Raw genomic sequence first — 20,390 nt, 5'->3', positions numbered from 1 at the left:
CTGCGGCTGGTGGTTCTGGTGGACGGGGCCACGCCCGCGGGAGCCTGCCTCTTAACTCACGCACTTCTCACTTCGGCACTGTAAATATTTTTCACTCTGGCACTTACATGCTCATACATTTCTCCGGGGAGAGTTGGGACGGGGCTTTACAGTCCCGGCCCGGCTCCCCCCTGTTTTTAATGCACCACACACCAAGGTTGTGGGATGGTTGGGACCTGTTGGGGGTGGGGGCACCTCACGGCTGCCTCCTCACCACAGGCCCCGCCATCTCTGCACCTTTTTTCAATGCACCACACATCATACTCCACAGGTCCCACTGCCCCAAGCCAAGCTCTCCTATTTTAATGCATACATTGCACTACCCTCCCCTCACACCCCCATCACGGTCCTGGGTGATGGCTGCCAGTCGGGAACCTGGCAGCCACAGTAATAGGGTGGTAGGTGGGTCCCACACTTTTTCTATATGGCGTGGCTCCTGGGGTGTGGCCTCCCCTCTGCCTCGGCTACCGGCCGCGGGAGTAGGTTGGGGGGTCGGGTCTCCGATCTTGCATCGCCCCGTGGCAGTTCCTGGGCGTTCTCCTGCCTCCGCCTTCCCCTCTCTTCTCTGGCTGGGCATCCGCCCTGCGCTCCGTCACGGGTCGCTGGCTGGGCGCCGGTGTATCAGCGGGGTGTCGCCTGCACCGCCGGGGGACCCTGCCTTGCCTGGGGCTTGGTGGGCCGCTGGGGGTCCCGTGGCGTGTCGTGCCGGTTGGGGGGCTGCGGCTGTGGTTCGTCGCCCGGGTGGGCAGGTGGGGGTGGGTGTAGGCGTGGGGTTGGTGATGCGTCCCCTCCTGCCAGGCCGGTTGATGGGTGCGCGGGTGGCCCAGGGGGCCACCCTGGGTCCCGGGGGGGGGACGATGGCTCCTTTGCTGGGCTGCGGGAGGAGGGATGGGCTGCGCATGGCCCCCCGCCCCCCCAACCGCCCTCCCTCCCCGGGCTGGCTGGGTGGGGGCCGTGGCCCTGGGTTGGCGCCCGCGCGGCTTCTCCGCCCGTCTGCGTGGCTGTCGCGCGCCCGGTGGGGCCTGCGTGCTGCTGGATGTGGTAGGGCATGCTCTGGTTGGGGGTCCCGGTGCCGGGATTGGCGATGCGGCGGCGTAGGGTTGGTCGCCAACGGGCTTACACTCATAAGAGATTCACACGATTACTGGGTTCTAGATCACAGAACTGATTTGTGTACACTCTACCCCTTTCAATCACTTAGCTTATAGACACCCCCACCCCCATTCTCCTCTTTCACTGGCCAATAGGCCCCCACATGGTGTAAACCGGAAATACATCTCGCTGACGATAGCACCAGCATATTAGTAACTAGTTTAGATGTTCAATGTATTTCTAGTTGTTGTTTGTGTATGTGTTTCTTTTCCTTCTTCTCTTGTATTTCTTTTCTTCTGTCCCCCCATAATCCCTTCCTGTTCGCTGCTTTGTCATAATAAAAAGGTATTTTGAATGATCACAATGGGAGTATGTCAGACTCTCAATGTGAAACATTAAAACTGTTCAGAATCCGGGCACTTAGACTTCCATTCTCTGTGTCAAACAGCTGAACAGGACAGGTTTTAAAAAATAAATAAATAAATAAAACTGCATCACAAAGATTTTTGTAACAAATACGAGGCTGCTGCTAGCGGGAATGCTAAAGCTATTGTAAACACTAAGTTAAACTACGGGGCCTGTGACAATACAGAGTCGGGTTGTTTGGGAAAGCAGCCCAAGGCGGGTGGTAAACTCGCATCTAAGGCTAAACACCGGCATGATTGGAAACCGATAGTCGGCAAGTAGCCGTCTTTCGACAGAGCCCGCCGCTCTGGCAGGCCGCCGCCGCCGAGACGAGACACGATTTTTTTTTACCGAAATGACCCGAGAGCCAAAGCCCTTGATAAAAAAATAATGCAGTTTATGCGACCACCATTCTTCATGAAAAACATGCCAATCACATTTTCACCACGTACATTTGGAAAAGTGATGTCCAGTAAGCAAGCTTATCATGACGGCACAGTGGTTAGATGATAATTTAAACATGGAGAAAACGAAGTTAGCCAGTCAATAATGCATTCAGTATGTAAAATGACGAGCAGTCAGATGACTTTGTAACGCTGCCTTTATTTTCGGCTTAACAAAACTCAGGCACGAAACAACATGCACGGAGATGCGAGCTCCAACTCCATCCAAATAGTACTGCCGTGTATCAGTTTAGCTGCTGTAAAGCAAATGTCGTTAGTACCGCAAATGTAAACAAAGCGCTGCAGAATGGGTACATGACATCTCACTCTTTTGAGTTTATCATTTTCACAGTGTGCAACAAAGCATATAACATTAACAATCACTTTTCAAATTAATCTAACTTATTTGTCTGCTCAATTGCGGTCACAGTAGATAATCAAAACTTATTGCCACTTATTAACACTTATCAATTTAAATATGCACATTCCTGTTGTAATGAAATAACAATAATAATCTGTAGCCACAAATATTATTCAAAATCTTCTTTCAAGTTTTTTTTTTTTTTAGGATTAAGTATAATAATGTATTGCTTAAAATAAGGCTGTTAAGATTATTTTCAGCTAGCTATTTTTCTTCCAAGAAATCTGAGAGAAATACACTTGAAGCGCTGGCAGATAATTTCACTTATTTCCAATACATTTACACTTAAAACTGACTAGTTTTAAGGAGGTGTGTTTTGCAGTGAATTAATGTTATATATGTTAGGAATGGCTTACTTTTAAAAGCATTTTTGTGAAATTTAGGTATTTACTGTAAGTAATTGTTGCCAAAAGTTTACCATTACACAATGTCAGACAATCTGTCATTGTTTAGATGTTGGAATTGACGACTTGTTCATATTTTATGTTGAAAAAAAGAGGAATAAATTATATTTTTGCACAATAGTATTTTATTTTGTGTGTACTTTAAAATTTTACAAAATCTTTAAATAGAATTATCGGCTTGACATTATCGGTTATCGGTTGGAATGAGGAGGAAATTATCGGTTATCGGTATCGGTTGAAAAATGTATTATCGTGCATCACTACAAAAAACAATATCTTCAGCAACATGATGGTTACTAAAATTTCACAGTGACTTTTTTTTATATTTGTATGTAGCACTTTTGGCAATTTCTATCATGTCTTGATGGCTGCACTTCAGCCAGCAATTCAGTTTGACTTGGAGGTAGTTCGTTAGTATGTCCAATTATAAATTAAAACGGTCAATTGATAAAATTAACTTACCGATGCAATCTTTGAGTCAGGGAACATTTCTTTTGCCAATTCTGAGAAGTGATCAGCAATACTTGGAGGCAAATTGTGTTCGGCAACAAATTGGCAGAATAAAACCTCCGCTTTAGTTACAGCATAACTTTTCATTCTGCAGACTGCATCTTTATGACCAGTGTTGTTAATCTTACTTTTAAAAAGTAATTAATTAGTTACAAATTACTTGTAAAAAAAGTAGTTGAGTAATTAAGTAATTGAGTTAGAAACTCAGTTACCTGAAGGTAAGAGGAATTAGTTACTTAGCAAAGTAACTGGTGTTACCTTTCATGTTTTTTTTTCATTAGAGAAAAATAAATAAATAAAACATAGTAACCTTTGCTATGTTTGGAAATCATTTAATGTTGTGAATCAACTGTTAAAGTTGTTAAAATTGCTACCGTTTTTGCATTAGGTACCTTCTGTCTACTTTCGACATGTTAAATTTTTTAAACTGTTTCATCATTTAAAGATAGATTCAAGTCAAGATTTTGCCGATTTAGGAGTATTTTAGATAAAAAGTTACTTAAGTTCACTAGGAAGGTTCACTACAACAGAGCATTTCTGAGAAATCTACTGCTTCAAAATGGCGTCTGTTTATTAACGCCGCTGTCTGTCATTTCGCATGTAGTTCTATAAGCATTTGATATCTAGGCGTAGATTGTAGGCTGTCGTCTACAGTCAGGAAATATTGGTGCCACCTAGCCTAGCATCGCGTTTGCTACAGCGTCACACTCTTCACTCTCAGTGTCTCTGACTTTTCTCGCGTCATTCAGCCAATGTAGTAACGCATCTTAACGCAAATTGTCTCGTTGCAGAAACGGTGACAAAATCAGAACGGAGAAAAAAAAACGTAATGTATGAAAAACGTACAGATTTTGAACGTACGGCATGCACATTTAAAAATCAGTGCTCACTTGCACAAATTACGCCGAAACCGTACAACTTGACAGGTATGCGAAAAACAATGGTGCAGTTCTGTGTGCATTTATTCAACTAAAGTGCTTCAGCGTAAACATAACATATGCATGGATAAACATGAGCACCTAATGGCACCCTTATCTGTGATTGGCTAGAAATTGCCTTCATTCGCTGCTTCATTGGTTGAATTGAATGACGACAGATCAAGATAGGATAAATAGAGGGTTCATCCTCTCCATGTGTGTGTGTGTGTTTTTGTGGAAGATTAAAAAAAAAAATACACAGTACAGTCTAATCGAGCTAGGGCGGGCACAGCAGTCCCTCAGGGCGGGTCCGGCCCCCTAATGCCCGCCCATGCCGCCGAGTCTGGACCAGCGGCTTGTCGCACACCCCCCTCGGTCCTTTGCGTGCCCGCTAGGAGAGGGCTATACTCGGATTTTGCCCTCTCCGTGTGCCTGGTGTTCCGTCAAATTTTCCAAATTGCAACTTTCTGTTAAAAATGGCCGCAAATACAGCGATTACAAAGTAAACACTACAAACTTTATTTAAATGAAGGACTTTATTATAATTAATTGATAATTGATAATTTATCCTCGCACACATCCTACCATGTTAGCTGCACAACAACTGTACGGCACTCTCTCACTGTTTACGTCTTCGCTGTGTGGTTAAGCATTAATTTACGCCATATTCGTGTTGACCATGTGGAAGCTATGTGCTCCTCTGACGTTGGCCGGTTTGTCCGGCGGTAATTCTTCAGCTTCTTCCCGGGAAAATGAGCTTTCCCGCTCGCAGCAGGGGAACGACAAGCTGTAAGTTGCTCGCCGTCGGGCGGGTTGCCGATCGCCGAAGACAATCGACAACCCCGCCGCCGTGTAACATGATCCGGTGTAGTTTTGTGTGATTTTCCACTTCAAAGACTTTGAAACATCACTCTGCTCGGGTTAGCAAGTTGGCTAGCTGTCACACCTCCTGGTTTGTTTACGCTCTCCGAAGCCGGGGCAGGCAGGGAAATGACAAAAGCCAGACTAACTCCGGTGGCATAAAATATCGTTCGGGAAAGTGCAAGAAGTAGACAGTTTTGACCATTATGGAGTAATTTTGCCATGTCATCCTGAATAAATGCATTTTTAATATTTCACATTCTATTTAGCACTAGACTGTTATTTATCATGACCATACCATCTATTTAGCAAATGGGGAAAAATACTTCGATAAAAAGAATATCCTGTAAAAATATTGGTGTCGAGAGATTGAAACAATGACATTTTGCGGCTCTCTTTGTCGCATTTTCCTCATTCTGAATAATTCCCCCTGAATGGGCTAAATTCTAAATCAGATGAAACCATGATTCTGCCGAAGTCATCCTCCTGTTGGGGACGCTAGGGCGCTATAATGACAGGCAGGGGCTAAACGGCAGATTAAAAGACTAATTTCTCGTCATCTGCACTTTGCTAAACTGTTGTTGAATCGTCTCAAAATATGATTCTAATTCACATAATAATGCTATTTAACACTTTCTTTTAATCCTGTTATTAGCATTTTTACTCATTAGCCGACATTGACAACACTTGTCTAAACCATACCATTTTGACTGGGACTTATGAGCACAACTACTGAATAAAAGTAAGCTGGTACAAAATTAAACCAAGTAAACATAACACAATATTCAAATAAAACACATCACTGAAAAAGTAAAATACATATAAAAATCAGCCTTCGAACTCAGTATCGTATGGGTGGAGTCTTCAAGTTCCACTTCTGGCCCGTGCAGGACCGCATAATAAGCTCTAACTTCTTTGAAATGGATACTACCTCCATGCAGCGACCCGTGGCCATGTTTCGGACTTCGTTGCCCTGTGCGTGAAAAAGAAAATGGAAGTTGAGTTTTTTTTTAAATACAGAATCTCGTAAGTCTACATTTAATTCAGCATCAAAACAACAGACGTCACCTGAGTGTACTTCCACTTGGTCAGCTTGAGGTCTTTCACCTGGTCACAGTCGAGGAGCTGCGGTGTGGCAATGTCCGGATCGTCCACCAGGCAGCGTGTTTCGAAAAAGCTGTTGCCCAGTGTACCAATGTATAGTTGATTTTTACTGGTATAGCGCACCAACTGTAGAGACGACAGGATTGAGGGCGTGTAATATTGAATTGGCTGCCTTTGACGGCGCAAGACATCCAATCCGTTCGTACTGGGAGGTTTGGTCGTACTGTAATTTTTCGGACTATAAGCCGCTACTTTTTTCCTTCATTATGTTGTTGATTTATTTGGGTTAATAGGTAACACTTTATTTCACAGCGGCGTCATAAGACTGTCATAAGACCGTCATAATTATGACATGAAACTATCATGGGCATTACTGAATGCTTATGACCAGGGCTGTCAACAGACTTACAGGGGCCCGGGGACAAGAGAGGATTATAAACCCCCACCCCTGCCACCGGCTTGTCACGACAACATATGCAGTACTTTTAACGCTTCGCAAGCAATGGCAGTGTCAATTTTCAAATTATTTAATTTCAGATGGACAGTTAAATTTACCAGACCGTAATGTGATGTGACACCATATAAATAAACAATTTCCATCTATTGAAGTGTCTATGAGAATTGGTAAAAGTGCTCTATAGATAAAATGCATTATTATTATTATTTATTTTCCCGTGTAGGCTACAATACAATACAACTGAGAGCGCTATGCCTGCCTGCCAAGCAACAAAACAGTATAACTAAACATCCTGTGCCTGCCCCCGCTACGTCCCTGGGGTTATCAAGCCCTCAAACAGTGATGTGCCTAGATTTTTTGACAGCAAAGTCATTTATAATAGGGGTCCCCAAACTACGGACCACAGGCCGGATACGGCCCGCCTCCACATTTGGTCCGGCCCCCATATTATACTATTTTATTTACTTTTGTTCCGTGAAGAATCCAGAAAGGGTTATTTGATTGTGGCTTTCTGAAAAACAATACATTTTTACATTTAGGCACTCCTGCAATCGTCACACTTTTTCTGTTACAAACTGACCCTGGCCCCTCATCAGAGAAGGGAAAAGTTATGTGGCCCTCACAGGAAAAAGTTTGGGGACCCCTGATTTATAACATCAGTGAAATCCAGTTTTTGAGCAAGCTCACGCTCAATGGAGAGCATGGCTAGGTTGTTAAGCCTGCCCTGTGATATGGTGGAGCGTAGGTAGTTTTTTATTATTTTCATTTTACTGAAGGCTCGCTGTCCTCCAGCTACAGTCACTGGCAAAGACAAGAACATGGACCCGAGTCTGTTCAGCCTCGTGCACCTGCTCCCCACAGACTAACGTATACATATACATGTCAATGGAACTAAAGAAATAATTAGTAATTAGAAATAATTAGCACAGAACATGAATTTTGATTGTTATTTACATCTGTAGCGCTGCAATGCATGCTGAAGGCATGTTGCACGACAACAGTGTTGACAGCAGGTGGCAGCAGAGGTTGAGTGATGGCCAAATGAAGCTTCTTGAAGCAATGAATAGTGGTTCATGGTGGTTCATTTGGTTTTATGACAGTCGTATGATGCCGCTGTCAAATAAAGTGTTACCGGTTAATATATTTTGGTGTAAATATCGCATAATATAGTGAGGACAGCCGCGGCTTACAGCCCAGTGCGGCTTATGTATGAACAAATGCTGTTTGCAGGCCAAATTTGGTGGGTGGCGGCTAATCGACCGGTGCGCCTTATAGTGCGAAAATTAAGGTAGATGAACATTCGTTCATTCGCTTCAATACTTCCCAGTACAAACGGATTGGACATCTACAAGTGATAAACTCATTTAAATTCACAGCAGTCGGCTGAAAAGGGACAGAAATTTAGTGCTAAATAAATATATATATATATATATATATGTAAAGTGGGACAAATAAGTATTTAGTCAACCACTAACTGTGCAAGTTCTCCCACTTGAAAATATTAGAGAGACCTGTAATTCTCAACATGGGTAAACCTCAACCATGAGAGACAGAATGTGGAAAAAAAAAACTTAAAATCACATTGTGGAAAATGTGGAAAATAAGTATTTGGTCCCCTACAAACAAGCAAGATATCTGGCTGTCAAAGAGGTCTAACGAGGCTCCACTCATTACCTGTATTAATGGCACCTGTTTTAACTCATTATCGGTATAAAAGAAACCTGTCCACAATCTCAGTCAGTCACACTCCAAACTCCACTATGACCAAGACAAAAGAGCTGTTGAAGGACACCAGAGACACAATTGTAGACCTGCACCAGGCTGGGAAGACTGAATATGCAATAGGTAAAACACTTGGTGTAAAGAAATCAACTGTGGGAGCAATTATTAGAAAATGGAAGACATGCAAGACCACTGATAATCTCCCTCGATCTGGGGCTCCATGCAAGATCTCACCCCGTGGCGTCAAAATGATAACGAGAACGGTGAGCAAAAATGCCAGAACCACACAGGGGGACCTAGTGAATGACCTACAGAGATCAGTAACACAATGCGCCGCCAGGGACTCAAATCCTGCACTGCCAGACATGTCCCCCTGCTGAAGAAAGTACACGTCCAGACCCGTCTGCGGTTCGCTAAAGAGCATTTGGATGATCCAGAAGAGGACTGGGAGAATGTGTTATGGTCAGATGAAACCAAAATATAACTTTTTGGTGGAAACACAGGTTCTTGTTTTTGGAGGAGAAAGAATACTGAATTGCATTCGAAGAACACCATACCCACTGTGAAGCATGGGGGTCAGCGCAGCCCATCCCTCCTGTCGCAGCACAGCAAAGGGGCCATTGTCACCCCCCTGGGATCCAGGGTGGTCCTCCAGGCCCCCCCCCCCCCCCCCCCCCCATCAATCGGCCTTCAGGGATGGGAAGAGGGGACGCACCAACCAACCCTACCCCTGTCCGCCCACCCGGCCCGCGAGCCACAGTCGCAGCCAAACAACTGGCACGCACACCACGGGACCCCCAACGGCCCACCAAGCCCAGGGCAGGGTCCCCCGCTGGAACAGGCAACACCCAGCCAACATACCGGCTTCGTGTTTCTCAACGACAGCCCCGAAACGTGACAGATCTAGAGAAGATTTGTGTGTAGTAATGTGCCGAAATTCCTGTTTCCATATGTGAAAACCTGGTGTAGAACTACAGAAAGCATCTGACCTACGTAATTGCAAACAAAGACTTCTGTACTGAATATATTAGCACTGATTTTCTCAGAGGTACAAATACTTATGAGCCCCAGTAAATTCCAAAAAAATGATTGAAAAATCCTACAATGTGAGTTCCGGATTTTTTTTAGATTACAGTTTGTCTCAATAAGTGGAAATGCGTCTATAATTGAAATTTCAGTCCTCTCCCTATTTTCTAAGTGGGTGAACTTGCAAAATCACAAGAGGTACAAATACAGTGCCTTGCAAAAGTATTCGGCCCCCTTGAACCTTGCAACCTTTCGCCACATTTCAGGCTTCAAACATAAAGATACAAAATTTTAATTTTTTGTCAAGAATCAACAACAAGTGGGACACAATCGTGAAGTGGAACAAAATTTATTGGATAATTTCAACTTTTTTAACAAATAAAAAACTGAAAAGTGGGGCGTGCAATATTATTCGGCCCCCTTGCGTTAATACTTTGTAGCGCCACATTTTGCTCCAATTACAGCTGCAAGTTGCTTGGGGTATGTTTCTATCAGTTTTGCACATCGAGAGACTGACATTCTTGCCCTTCTTCCTTGCAAAACAGCTCGAGCTCAGTGAGGTTGGATGGAGAGTGTTTGTGAACAGCAGTCTTCAGCTCTTTCCACAGATTCTCGATTGGATTCAGGTCTGGACTTTGACTTGGCCATTCTAAAACCTGGATACGTTTATTTTTGAACCATTCCATTGTAGATTTGGCTTTATGTTTTGGATCATTGTCCTGTTGGAAGATAAATCTCCGTCCCAGTCTCAGGTCTTGTGCAGATACCAACAGGTTTTCTTCCAGAATGTTCCTGTATTTGGCTGCATCCATCTTCCCGTCAATTTTAACCATCTTCCCTGTCCCTGCTGAAGAAAAGCAGGCCCAAACCATGATGCTGCCACCACCATGTTTGACGGTGGGGATGGTGTGTTCAGGGTGATGAGCTGTGTTGCTTTTACGCCAAACATATCGTTTTGCATTGTGGCCAAAAAGTTCAATTTTGGTTTCATCTGACCAGAGCACCTTCTTCCACATGTTTGGTGTGTCTCCCAGGTGGCTTGTGGCAAACTTTAAACGAGACTTTTTATGGATATCTTTGAGAAATGGCTTTCTTCTTGCCACTCTTCCATAAAGGCCAGATTTGTGCAGTGTACGACTGATTGTTGTCCTATGGACAGACTCTCCCACCTCAGCTGTAGATCTCTGCAGTTCATCCAGAGTGATTATGGGCCTCTTGGCTGTATCTCTGATCAGTTTTCTCCTTGTTTGAGAAGAAAGTTTGGAAGGACGGCCGGGTCTTGGCAGATTTGCAGTGGTCTGATGCTCCTTCCATTTCAATATGATGGCTTGCACAGTGCTCCTTGAGATGTTTAAAGCTTGGGAAATCTTTTTGTATCCAAATCCGGCTTTAAACTTCTCCACAACAGTATCTCGGACCTGCCTGGTGTGTTCCTTGGTTTTCATAATGCTCTCTGCACTTTAAAACAGAACCCTGAGAATATCACAGAGCAGGTGCATTTATACGGAGACTTGATTACACACAGGTGGATTCTATTTATCATCATCGGTCATTTAGGACAACATTGGATCATTCAGAGATCCTCACTGAACTTCTGGAGGGAGTTTGCTGCACTGAAAGTAAAGGGGCCGAATAATATTGCACGCCCCACTTTTCAGTTTTTTATTTGTTAAAAAAGTTTAAATTATCCAATAAATGTTGTTCCACTTCACGATTGTGTCCCACTTGTTGTTGATTCTTGACAAAAAAATTAAATTTCATATCTTTATGTTTGAAGCCTGAAATGTGGCGAAAGGTTGCAAGATTCAAGGGGGCCGAATACTTTTGCAAGGCACTGTAATTCTGCTCCTCACTGTACTGTGTCAAAAGGTTGCCGGTTCCTGGTCTAAGGTGCATTATGTATAAAAAAAGTACTACCTGAGGGGGTAAGCCATGGCAGCGGAACAGTATTGGTTCGTGGTCCTTTCTTTCCCCCTGGTCCAGACACAGGTGGCTGAAGTTGGCGTGAGTGTTGTTCATCTGAAGTGATGAATTAAAACAAACCATATTTACTCACTGGCCGGCAGACAAACCAGTATTGCTCGAAAATTTGGTTTTTACATTAACCCTTACATTTTTGTATATTTTACTGTAACTTTGGCATATTACCACATAAAACACTCAAATTATGGAATATGTCAACAACTTTTCTACTCTTTTAAAGGTTTTACTGTTATTTCATAACAATGATAATAATAATTAGGGTTGTTCCGATTATGTTTTTTTGCTCCCGATCCGATCCCGATCATTTTAGTTTGAGTATCTGCCGATCCCGATATTTCCCGATCCGATTGCTTTTTTTTTGCACCCGATTCAATTCCAATCATTCCCGATAATTTTTCCCGATCATACACATTTTGGCAATGCATTAAGAAAAAAATGAATAAAACTCGGACGAATATACACATTCAACATACAGTACATAAGTACTGTATTTGTTTATTATGACAATAAATCCTCAAGATGGCATTTACATTATTAACATTCTTACTGTGAGAGGGATCCACGGATAGAAAGACTTGTGACTTTGTGTATTGTGACTAAATATTGCCATCTAGTGTATTTGTTGAGCTTTCAGTAAATGATACTGCAGCAAGCCCCAATGCATGATGGGAAGTAGAACCATGATGGGAAGTAAAACCATGACTGTGCGCTGTGCTACCAATGGATATATCTTCTCTGCTTAGGGAAATAAGTAAAGGTATTAAGACAAAGACATATTACCATCTTGCTTCCCCACCTTGATTCCCATGATATTTCTAAACATAGGGGGAGGGATAACAAGATTTTAGCCAATTGAAGAACAGCTTCAGAAGCTGTCAAAATTCATTCTACTCATTTTATGCTGCCTTTTATGCTGCCTCTCTCTATAAAGATAAAACAGCATCATATCAGATTGAGCGCAACAATGAGTGAGATGGTCGTGTAGCGTATATATTAATAGCATTAAATATTTAAATGTGACACATTTTTTAATAACTCAAATGTCGCTGTTATTGGGATATTTTTGATAACTCTTCATTAAGCCTAAACTAAAGCCTCTGGATGAGTGTTACATATAATGTCTATAACGTTAAATACAAGAAGAAAACGATTTAATTAAAGTATATATATATTAAAAAAAGGCATGGCTGATAATTTTTTGCCGATTCCGATACTTTGAAAATGACGTGATCGGACCCGATCACATCTCTAATAATAATAAAAACTCTCACCACGCCGTAGATGACCGTGTCAAGATAGGTTCTCATTTGAGGGTACACATTGTCCAGGTACCACTTGAAGTTCTTGCAATGCAGTCTCTTTCTGAGTTCCACTCTGTGAGTTATGTTTCCATAGTCGATGCCGTGACCCTGTCATGACACACACACGTGAACGAAACATTACTCCAGCTATCAGTAGTGAAATGGCAGAGCAAAAATATAAACAATAATGGTTTTTCAAAATTGAGGTTTTGGTACAATCATAAAAAGAATAATCTCCGCTTTCCATCACGCATTTCACAGTTACAATGATTGATTTTCAAGAAATTGCCATTTGAAATTGGGCGTTCCGTGCAAACTGGATTTCCAAAATCAGGAACAAACAGACTTGTCCGTAGCAAACTTGGGGAATGATTCATGCATAGCACTTTTTAGCTGCCCTCCTTTATCACCTGACTGGTCCACGCCAATATGCAATGAAATCGCTTTCACGACCTTACTCGCGAGGCGCATTTTGCTGAGGTGGAAACATGCCCTTTTCCCCATCACATACAGTGCTGGCCAAAAGTATTGGCACCAAGGGCGTAGGTTTGCATAGGGTCGTTAGGGACATAACACTACCAACTTTTCAGGATGCTCAAATTGTCCCCACCAACTTTTAAGCAACCTAATTTGTATTATATAATGACTTTAGTTATATAGGTCATTTAGATTGTCTTCCTGTACATTGTTAGGATAGAATTGACCCGACCATTATTAAGCGAATTACAGTACCCCATATTGGCCCGAATATAAGACGGTGTTTTTTGCATTGAAATAATACTGAAAAAGAGGGGGTCATCTTACATTCGCGGTCTAGACATTATACCCATTCACGATGCTAGATGGCGCCAGATATAATTGAAGCCATGTTCTGTCATGACAGATCTCAGCTACTCTCAAGTTTAACCAGTTTGCATTATTTCACTGCAATGTTTTTCCTTATTCAGATTTGTTTCAAGACTACAGTTACAATACCTCACTTCGATGGTGAATGCAGTTATTGCAATTTTGTTGTTTTATCACAACAGATTGGTTTATTTACATTTCAAAAACCAGAAGCCATTCATTTACGAATGTGATTGCACTTTAGTCTACATATTTAAATGTTCAGATGTTAAGATTTGAATGAGGCAAAATAACATGTTTTTTCTTTCAAATATATTGTTATAATCATTTGTTACAGATGTACTGTAATTATTTTCTGTATAAAAATGAATTTGGTGTTCAAAAAGTCTTTTTTCAAACCTGAGTCTTGAAAAAGAGGGGGTCGTCCTATATTCGGGTCAATACGGTACTTGTATTTCCTTATTCAGATTTGTTTCAAGACTATGGTTACAGTTAGACTTCACTTTGATGGTTAATGCAGTTATTGCAATTTTGTTGTTTTATCACAATAGATTGGTTTATTTACATTTCAAAAACCAGAAGCCATTTATTTACGAATGTGATTGCACTTTAGTTTACATATTTAAATGTTCAGATGTTAAGATTTGAATGAGGCAAAATAACATGCTTTTTCTCTCAAATATATTGTTATTATCATTTGTTTCGGATGTGGTGTAATTATTTTCTGTATACAAATTAATTTGGTGTTAAAAGAGTCTTTTTTCAAACTTGAGTCTTGAAAAAGAGGGGGTCGTCTTATAACCAGGGTTGTCTTATATTCGGGCCAATAAGGTACTTTCATTATGTTCAGACTTACATTGCCCTGTTTACTTGCAGCATGTGACAGTCCATTTTTTTCCCTCAAACGCACGTTTGGTTTGCTGATGCCTTACCCCCCTCCCACAAACACAAATGCATTCACAGCCCGACAGAAATACAACCTCCTCCGCCCCTTTTGAAGACGAGGGATATTAGAAGTTTTTTTTTTTTTTTTTTTTTTTTCCAACTGCAGCCACTGTACGTAATATTAAAAAAAAAACAATGTTGTGGAGGTGGGGAACACAACACTAATTTTGCTGCTGAAAGTCCGACCGGCATTAGAGTTACCATAACATTAATCTATGTGAATTTCTCGAACTCGAGGAGGAAGCTGCGTTGAGAGAAATATCCTCCTGTATGTTTTCTACTGTTAATTATAATTAAACTAAGAAATGTAGTGAACTAAGGATTACCGCCATATAAATAGTTAATTGATGATGAACAAGTTTGTATTTCTTTTGTATGTTCATATAATTTGTGTTCAAATTTTGCAATTTAAATTTGCTAATAAAATCCAGGCATTTATTCTGGAAGGTTTCAAAATGTAGTAGCTTTTTAAAACAAAGGTTTGAATCAAACGGTGTATCACCTGAACCAAAACACATGAAAGTTAGTATAAGTCAATACAGGTTTATTTTGCATTGATCATTTAGCCTATCAATGTATTAGGTTCATAGTGTCAAGGAATCTAGCCTTGAGTGCGTTCACAGAGTCTGTTTGGTCTCATAAATGTTCCTACCCCAGCAAACAGCGTATATGCAGGTTATGCTGTTATATTGTCCCTACCAATGTTTTGACCAAAGCTACGACATTGATTGGCACCCCTGCAATTCTGTCAGATAATGCTCAATTTCTCCCAGAAAATGATTGCAGTTAAGAATGCTTTGGTAGTATTATCATCATTAATTTTGCTTGCCATTAAAAAACACAAAAGAGAATGGAGGAAAAGAAATTAAATCATTATCATTTTACACAAAACTCAAAAAATGGGCCTGACAAAAATATTGGCATCCTTTGAAAAATCATGTGAAGCTTCTCTAATTTGTGTAATTAACAGCACCTGTTACTTACCTGTGGCACATAACAGGTGGTGGCAATAACTAAATCACACTTGCAGCCAGTTAAAATGGATTAAAGTTGACTCAACCTCTGAACCAAAATAACACCTCAAAAAGCACTAGAAAATGGTTTGAGAGAAAACACTGGAGACTTCTAAAGTGGCCAGCAATGAGTCCGGACCTGAATCTCATAGAACTCCTGTGGAGAGATCTGAAAGTGGCAGTTTGGAGTAGGAACCCTTCAAATCTCAGAGACCTGGAGCAGTTGACCAAAGAAGAATGGTCTAAAATTCCAGCAGAGCATTGTACAAATCTCATTGATGGATACCGGAAGCGGTTGTTCGCAGTTATTTTGTTTACAGTCCGGCCCGGGGGCCAAATGCGGTCAAATTTCATCTGGCCCCCAGCCTCTGTCATAAAATCAATTACGTCTGGCCCGCACACCGTATTGGCCCGAATATAAGACGGTGTTTTTTGCATTGAAATAAGACTGAAAAAGTGTGGGTCGTCTTATGTTCGCTGTCTAGACATTATACCCATTTACGACGCTAGATGGCACCAGATATTATTGAAGCGATGTTCTGTCATGACAGATCTCAGCTACTTTCAAGTTTAACCAGTTTGCATTATTTTATTGCAATGTTTTTCCTTATTCAGATTTGTTTCAAGACTACCGTTACAGTCAGACTTCACTTCGATGGTTAATGCAGTTATTGCAATTTTGTTGTTTTCTCACAATAGATTGGTTTATTTACATTTCAAAAACCAGAAGCCATTTATTTACAAATATGACTGCACTTTAGTTTACACATTTAAATGTTCAGATATTAAGATTTGAATCAGGCAAAATAACATGCTTTTTCTCTCAAATATATTGTTATAATTATTTGTTTCAGATGTACTGTAATTATTTTCTGAATAAAAATTAATTTGGTGTTCAAAAAGTCTTTTTTCAAACTTCAGTTTTGAAAAAGAGGGGGTCATCTTATAATCAGGGCCGTCTTATATTCGGGCCAATACAGTAAATTGGTCAGCAGTGCTGCTACCAGCATATGAAGTAGCTTACACACTAAATGCTGCTCCTCATTTACCCACTAAAAGGCAGCAGCACTCTGAGCAACATTACCCCGTGTGACCCTTTACTTTTTACTTTCTAAAATGGCGACAATCAACAAAAAAAAAAAAGAAAGTTGACATAGGTAGGATAGGTGGAAATTGGACTATTTCTTCACTAAAATATGCAACAACTCGGTCTGCCTCATTTGCAAAGAGACAGTAGCTGTTTTTAAAAAAGTTCAATGTGAGGCAATAATACCAAACAAGACACGCTGACATGTACGACAAAATTATAGGGAAGATACACAGCGAGAAATTGAAGCAACTTGAAGCTAGTTTAATTTCACAGCAGCAGTATTTCGCAAGAGCCCGAGAGTCAAAAGAGAACGCCACAAAGGCTAGTTACAAGAGTGTTGAAATTATTCATTTAAAAAAATAATAAAAATTATAATGTGACACACAGAATGGCTTGCTAAAATGTGCTTAAATATATTGTTTTACGTAAAGGACGCCATCCAAGGTCAGCCCCCCCCCCCCCCCCCCCCTTTTTTACCACACCAAATCTGGCTCCCTTTGCAAAAAGTTTGGACACCCCTGGTCTAAGGGTTGTGTCAATACTTTTGTCAATACTTTTCACAAGAATTTTCAGAGCAAAAAAGCTATATAATGTACTAAGAGGGCCGCCACAGTGACTTAACTAGCGGCACATTTGACATATTTACATAAAATAAATTTTAACTCCATATTTTTTAAAAAATTTGGGGGGGGGCTTTTAACCAAAAATCGAGACTGTTTTATGTCCATATGTATAAAGAATTCAGGGATTCAAGCATTTAGTCACAAGAAATTTCAACGGAAAAAGCTCTTTGTTTACAAATGGCGGCCGCTAATTACTGTATTGGCCCGAATATAAGACAGCCCTGATTATAAGACGACCCCCTCTTTTTCAAGACTCAAGTTTGAAAAGAGACTTTTTGAACACCAAATTAATTTTTATACAGAAAATAATTACAGTACATTCGAAACAAATGCTTATAACAATATATTTGAGAGAAAAAGCAGGTTATTTTGCCTCATTCAAATCTTAATAACTAAACATTTAAATATGTAAACTAGGGCTGTCAAAATTATCACATTAACGGGCAGTAATTAATTTTTTAAATTAATCACGTTAAAATATTTGATGCAATTAACGCACAAATGCCCTGCTCAAACATATTAAAAGGACAGCAAAGTGAAAGGTGTACTCTTTGTGTTTTTCGGAGTTTTGCCGCCCTCTGCTGGCGCTTGTGTGCGACTGATTTTATAGGCTTCAGCACCCATGAGCATTGTGTAAGTAATTATTGACATCAACAATGGCGTGCTACTAGTTTATTTTTTGATTGAAAATTTTACACAGTTTATTAAAAGGAAAACATTAAGAGGGGTTTTAATATAAAGTTTCTGTAACTTGTACTAACATTTTTCTTTTAAGAACTACAAGTCTTTCTATCCATAATGTTAATGCCATCTTGTTGATTTATTGTTTTAATAAACAAATACAATCCTTATGTACCGTATTTTGAATGTATATATCCATCTTGTGTTTTATCTTTCCATTCCAACAATAATTTACAGAAAAATATGGCATATTTTATAGATGGTTTGAATTGCGATTAATTACGATTAATTAATTTTTAAGCTGTAATTAACTCGATTAAAAGTTTTAATCGTTTGACAGCCCTAATGTAAACTAAAGCGCAATCGCATTCGTAAATGAATGGCTTCTGGTTTTTGAAATGTAAATAAACCAATCTAATGTGATAAAACAACAAAATTGCAATAACTGCATTAACCATCGAAGTCAGGTCTTGTAACTGTAGTCTTGAAACAAATCTGAATAAGGAGAAAAACATTGCAATAAAATAATGCAAACTGGGTAAACTAAAAAGAGTAGCCGAGATCTGTCATGACAGAACATCGCTTCAATGATATCTGGGCGCCATCTAGCGTCGTGAATGGGGAGAGTAGCTGAGCTTTGTCGTGACAGAACATCGCTTCAATGATATTTGGCGCCATCTAGCGTCGTGAATGGGTATAACGTCTAGACCGCTAATATAAGACGACCCCCTCTTTTTCAGTGTTATTTCAATGCAAAAAACACTCTCTTACATTTGGCCCAATACGGTATTCACTTTATAGAAAAGATTAATCAAAGCACCTATCTTTCTAAAACATGTTTTTTAGGAGCCTGAGAGGACGAGGACGGCCCGATTCTCGAGCCTGAATGTGCTGGCCAGGTGTGAGAACTATGAGTCTGTCAAGGCCAGCAACAAGTTGATCCAGAAGGTGCTGGCGCGTTCTTTGATCGAGAAGCAGAGCGTCGGGCTCATCATGGCGGTCGTCAACCCCAACATGGTTGCTGGGCTGAAGCTCCTCGCCATGACCAAATTGTTGTACCGGTAATTTAATTTTATTGAGTTTCGTTTACCGTAATATCGATACTTCGTTATTGTGTTAATGAATGGTCGAATTGTGTGCTTTTTGTGGGTCCTGTTTGTTCGTTTGTTATAGTGATGGATGTATGGTTCGTGTAAAATAGACAGAGGTCTTGGTCACAATAAAGTCGAATGCAATTCTGTTTTCCCTTGAAAGTTTGGCAAAGACTATTTAAGTATTATTATTAATTTATTCATTTTTCCCCCTTCTCTCTCAAGTGTTTTCTGCCATATTCGGATCAGATGTTGCTGTGTTACCTCCATTGGAATATTCCAAGCGTAGTAAAAGTTGGGCTTGTATTCATCAAACCAAACCTCTGCCACGCGAAGGCCGTTGCGCCGCATGGGGATGTGCAGAGGCTCCTCAAGGTAAGGTTTCTTAAAGCGCGAGATGTGAGCCACACGGGAGCAAGGCAGCATCTCCATGCTGCCACCGCACAGCCAAGTCTGTAGGGAAGCACAGTCAGATTGAATTCACTATAAAAGTCAGGTGACGACTTTTCCTGAATACTCACTCTAATGCCCAGTTCTACGTTCTCTCCCCCGTAGGTGTCCATGTCTGGGTCGAACAAACCCAGCTCACCAAAGAAGACCCGGTGCACCAAGAAGGAGCAGCCAATCATGGCGGGGCTCCTGTCATATGACCAGAAAACCTGTTTATGGTGGTGTCACATCTTGTTGTTGCTTAGAATTGTAGTGAAAGAGCGAATTGTCAATTGAATCTGTATGCTGCTCGCAAGACCAGGGCGCTTCTGGAAATGGAGGCACGTCAAGCCTTACAGTTGTGGTCAAAGGTTTACATACACTTGTGAAGAACATAACGTCATGGCTCTCTTGAGTTTCCAATTATTTCTACAACTCTGATTTTTCTCCGATAGAGTAATTGGAACAGATACTTCTTTGTCACAAAAAACATTCACGAAGTTTGGTTCTTTTATGACTTTATTATGGGTTAACAGAAAAAGTGATCAAATCTGCTGGGTCAAAAATATACATACATGGATCTGAAAAAGCGAATCATTGACTTGAACAAGTCAGGAAAGTCACTTGGAGCCATTTCAAAGCAGCTGCAGGTCCCAAGAGCAACAGTGCAAACAATTGTTTGTAAGTATAAAGTGCATGGCACTGTTTTGTCACTGCCACGATCAGGAAGAAAACGCATGCTATCACCTGCTGCTGAGAGAAAATTGGTCAGGAGGGTGAAGATTCAACCGAGAATCACCAAAAAGCAGATCTGCCAAGAATTAGAAGCTGCTGGAACACAGATGTCAGTGTCCACAGTCAAGCATGTTTTGCATCTCCATGGACTGAGAGGCTGCCATGCGAGAAGGAAGCCCTTGCTCCAAAAGCGGCACCTTAAGGCTCGACTGAAGTTTGCTGCTGATCACATTGACAAAGATAAGACCTTCT

General features: G+C 40.9%; 1 protein-coding gene across 2 annotated transcripts in view; it reads right to left on the bottom strand.

Moving 5' to 3' along the window:
- Positions 1–5,722: 5,722 nt before the first annotated feature.
- Positions 5,723–20,390, bottom strand: part of LOC130917825 (polypeptide N-acetylgalactosaminyltransferase 17-like) — a 40,149-nt gene continuing 25,481 nt past the window's right edge. Inside the window, exons 6-11 of one of the 2 annotated variants that reach the window (XM_057839553.1) lie at positions 19,496–19,613; positions 19,239–19,427; positions 12,656–12,793; positions 11,319–11,420; positions 6,161–6,322; positions 5,723–6,065 (exon numbers count right to left, since the gene is read on the bottom strand). In XM_057839553.1, coding sequence (XP_057695536.1) covers positions 5,934–6,065; positions 6,161–6,322; positions 11,319–11,420; positions 12,656–12,793; positions 19,239–19,427; positions 19,496–19,613 — 841 coding nt within the window. In that variant the 3' untranslated portion in view covers positions 5,723–5,933. The remainder of the gene's footprint in view (positions 6,066–6,160; positions 6,323–11,318; positions 11,421–12,655; positions 12,794–19,238; positions 19,428–19,495; positions 19,614–20,390) is intronic. The other variant, XM_057839552.1, reaches the window with a different exon arrangement.

This window comes from Corythoichthys intestinalis, chromosome 6 (assembly GCF_030265065.1).
Source record: "Corythoichthys intestinalis isolate RoL2023-P3 chromosome 6, ASM3026506v1, whole genome shotgun sequence".
In the NCBI taxonomy this organism is placed as follows: domain Eukaryota; kingdom Metazoa; phylum Chordata; class Actinopteri; order Syngnathiformes; family Syngnathidae; genus Corythoichthys; species Corythoichthys intestinalis.
The sequence above is the reverse complement of the archived record's forward strand: the minus strand, read 5'-3'. Positions and strand labels throughout refer to the sequence as shown.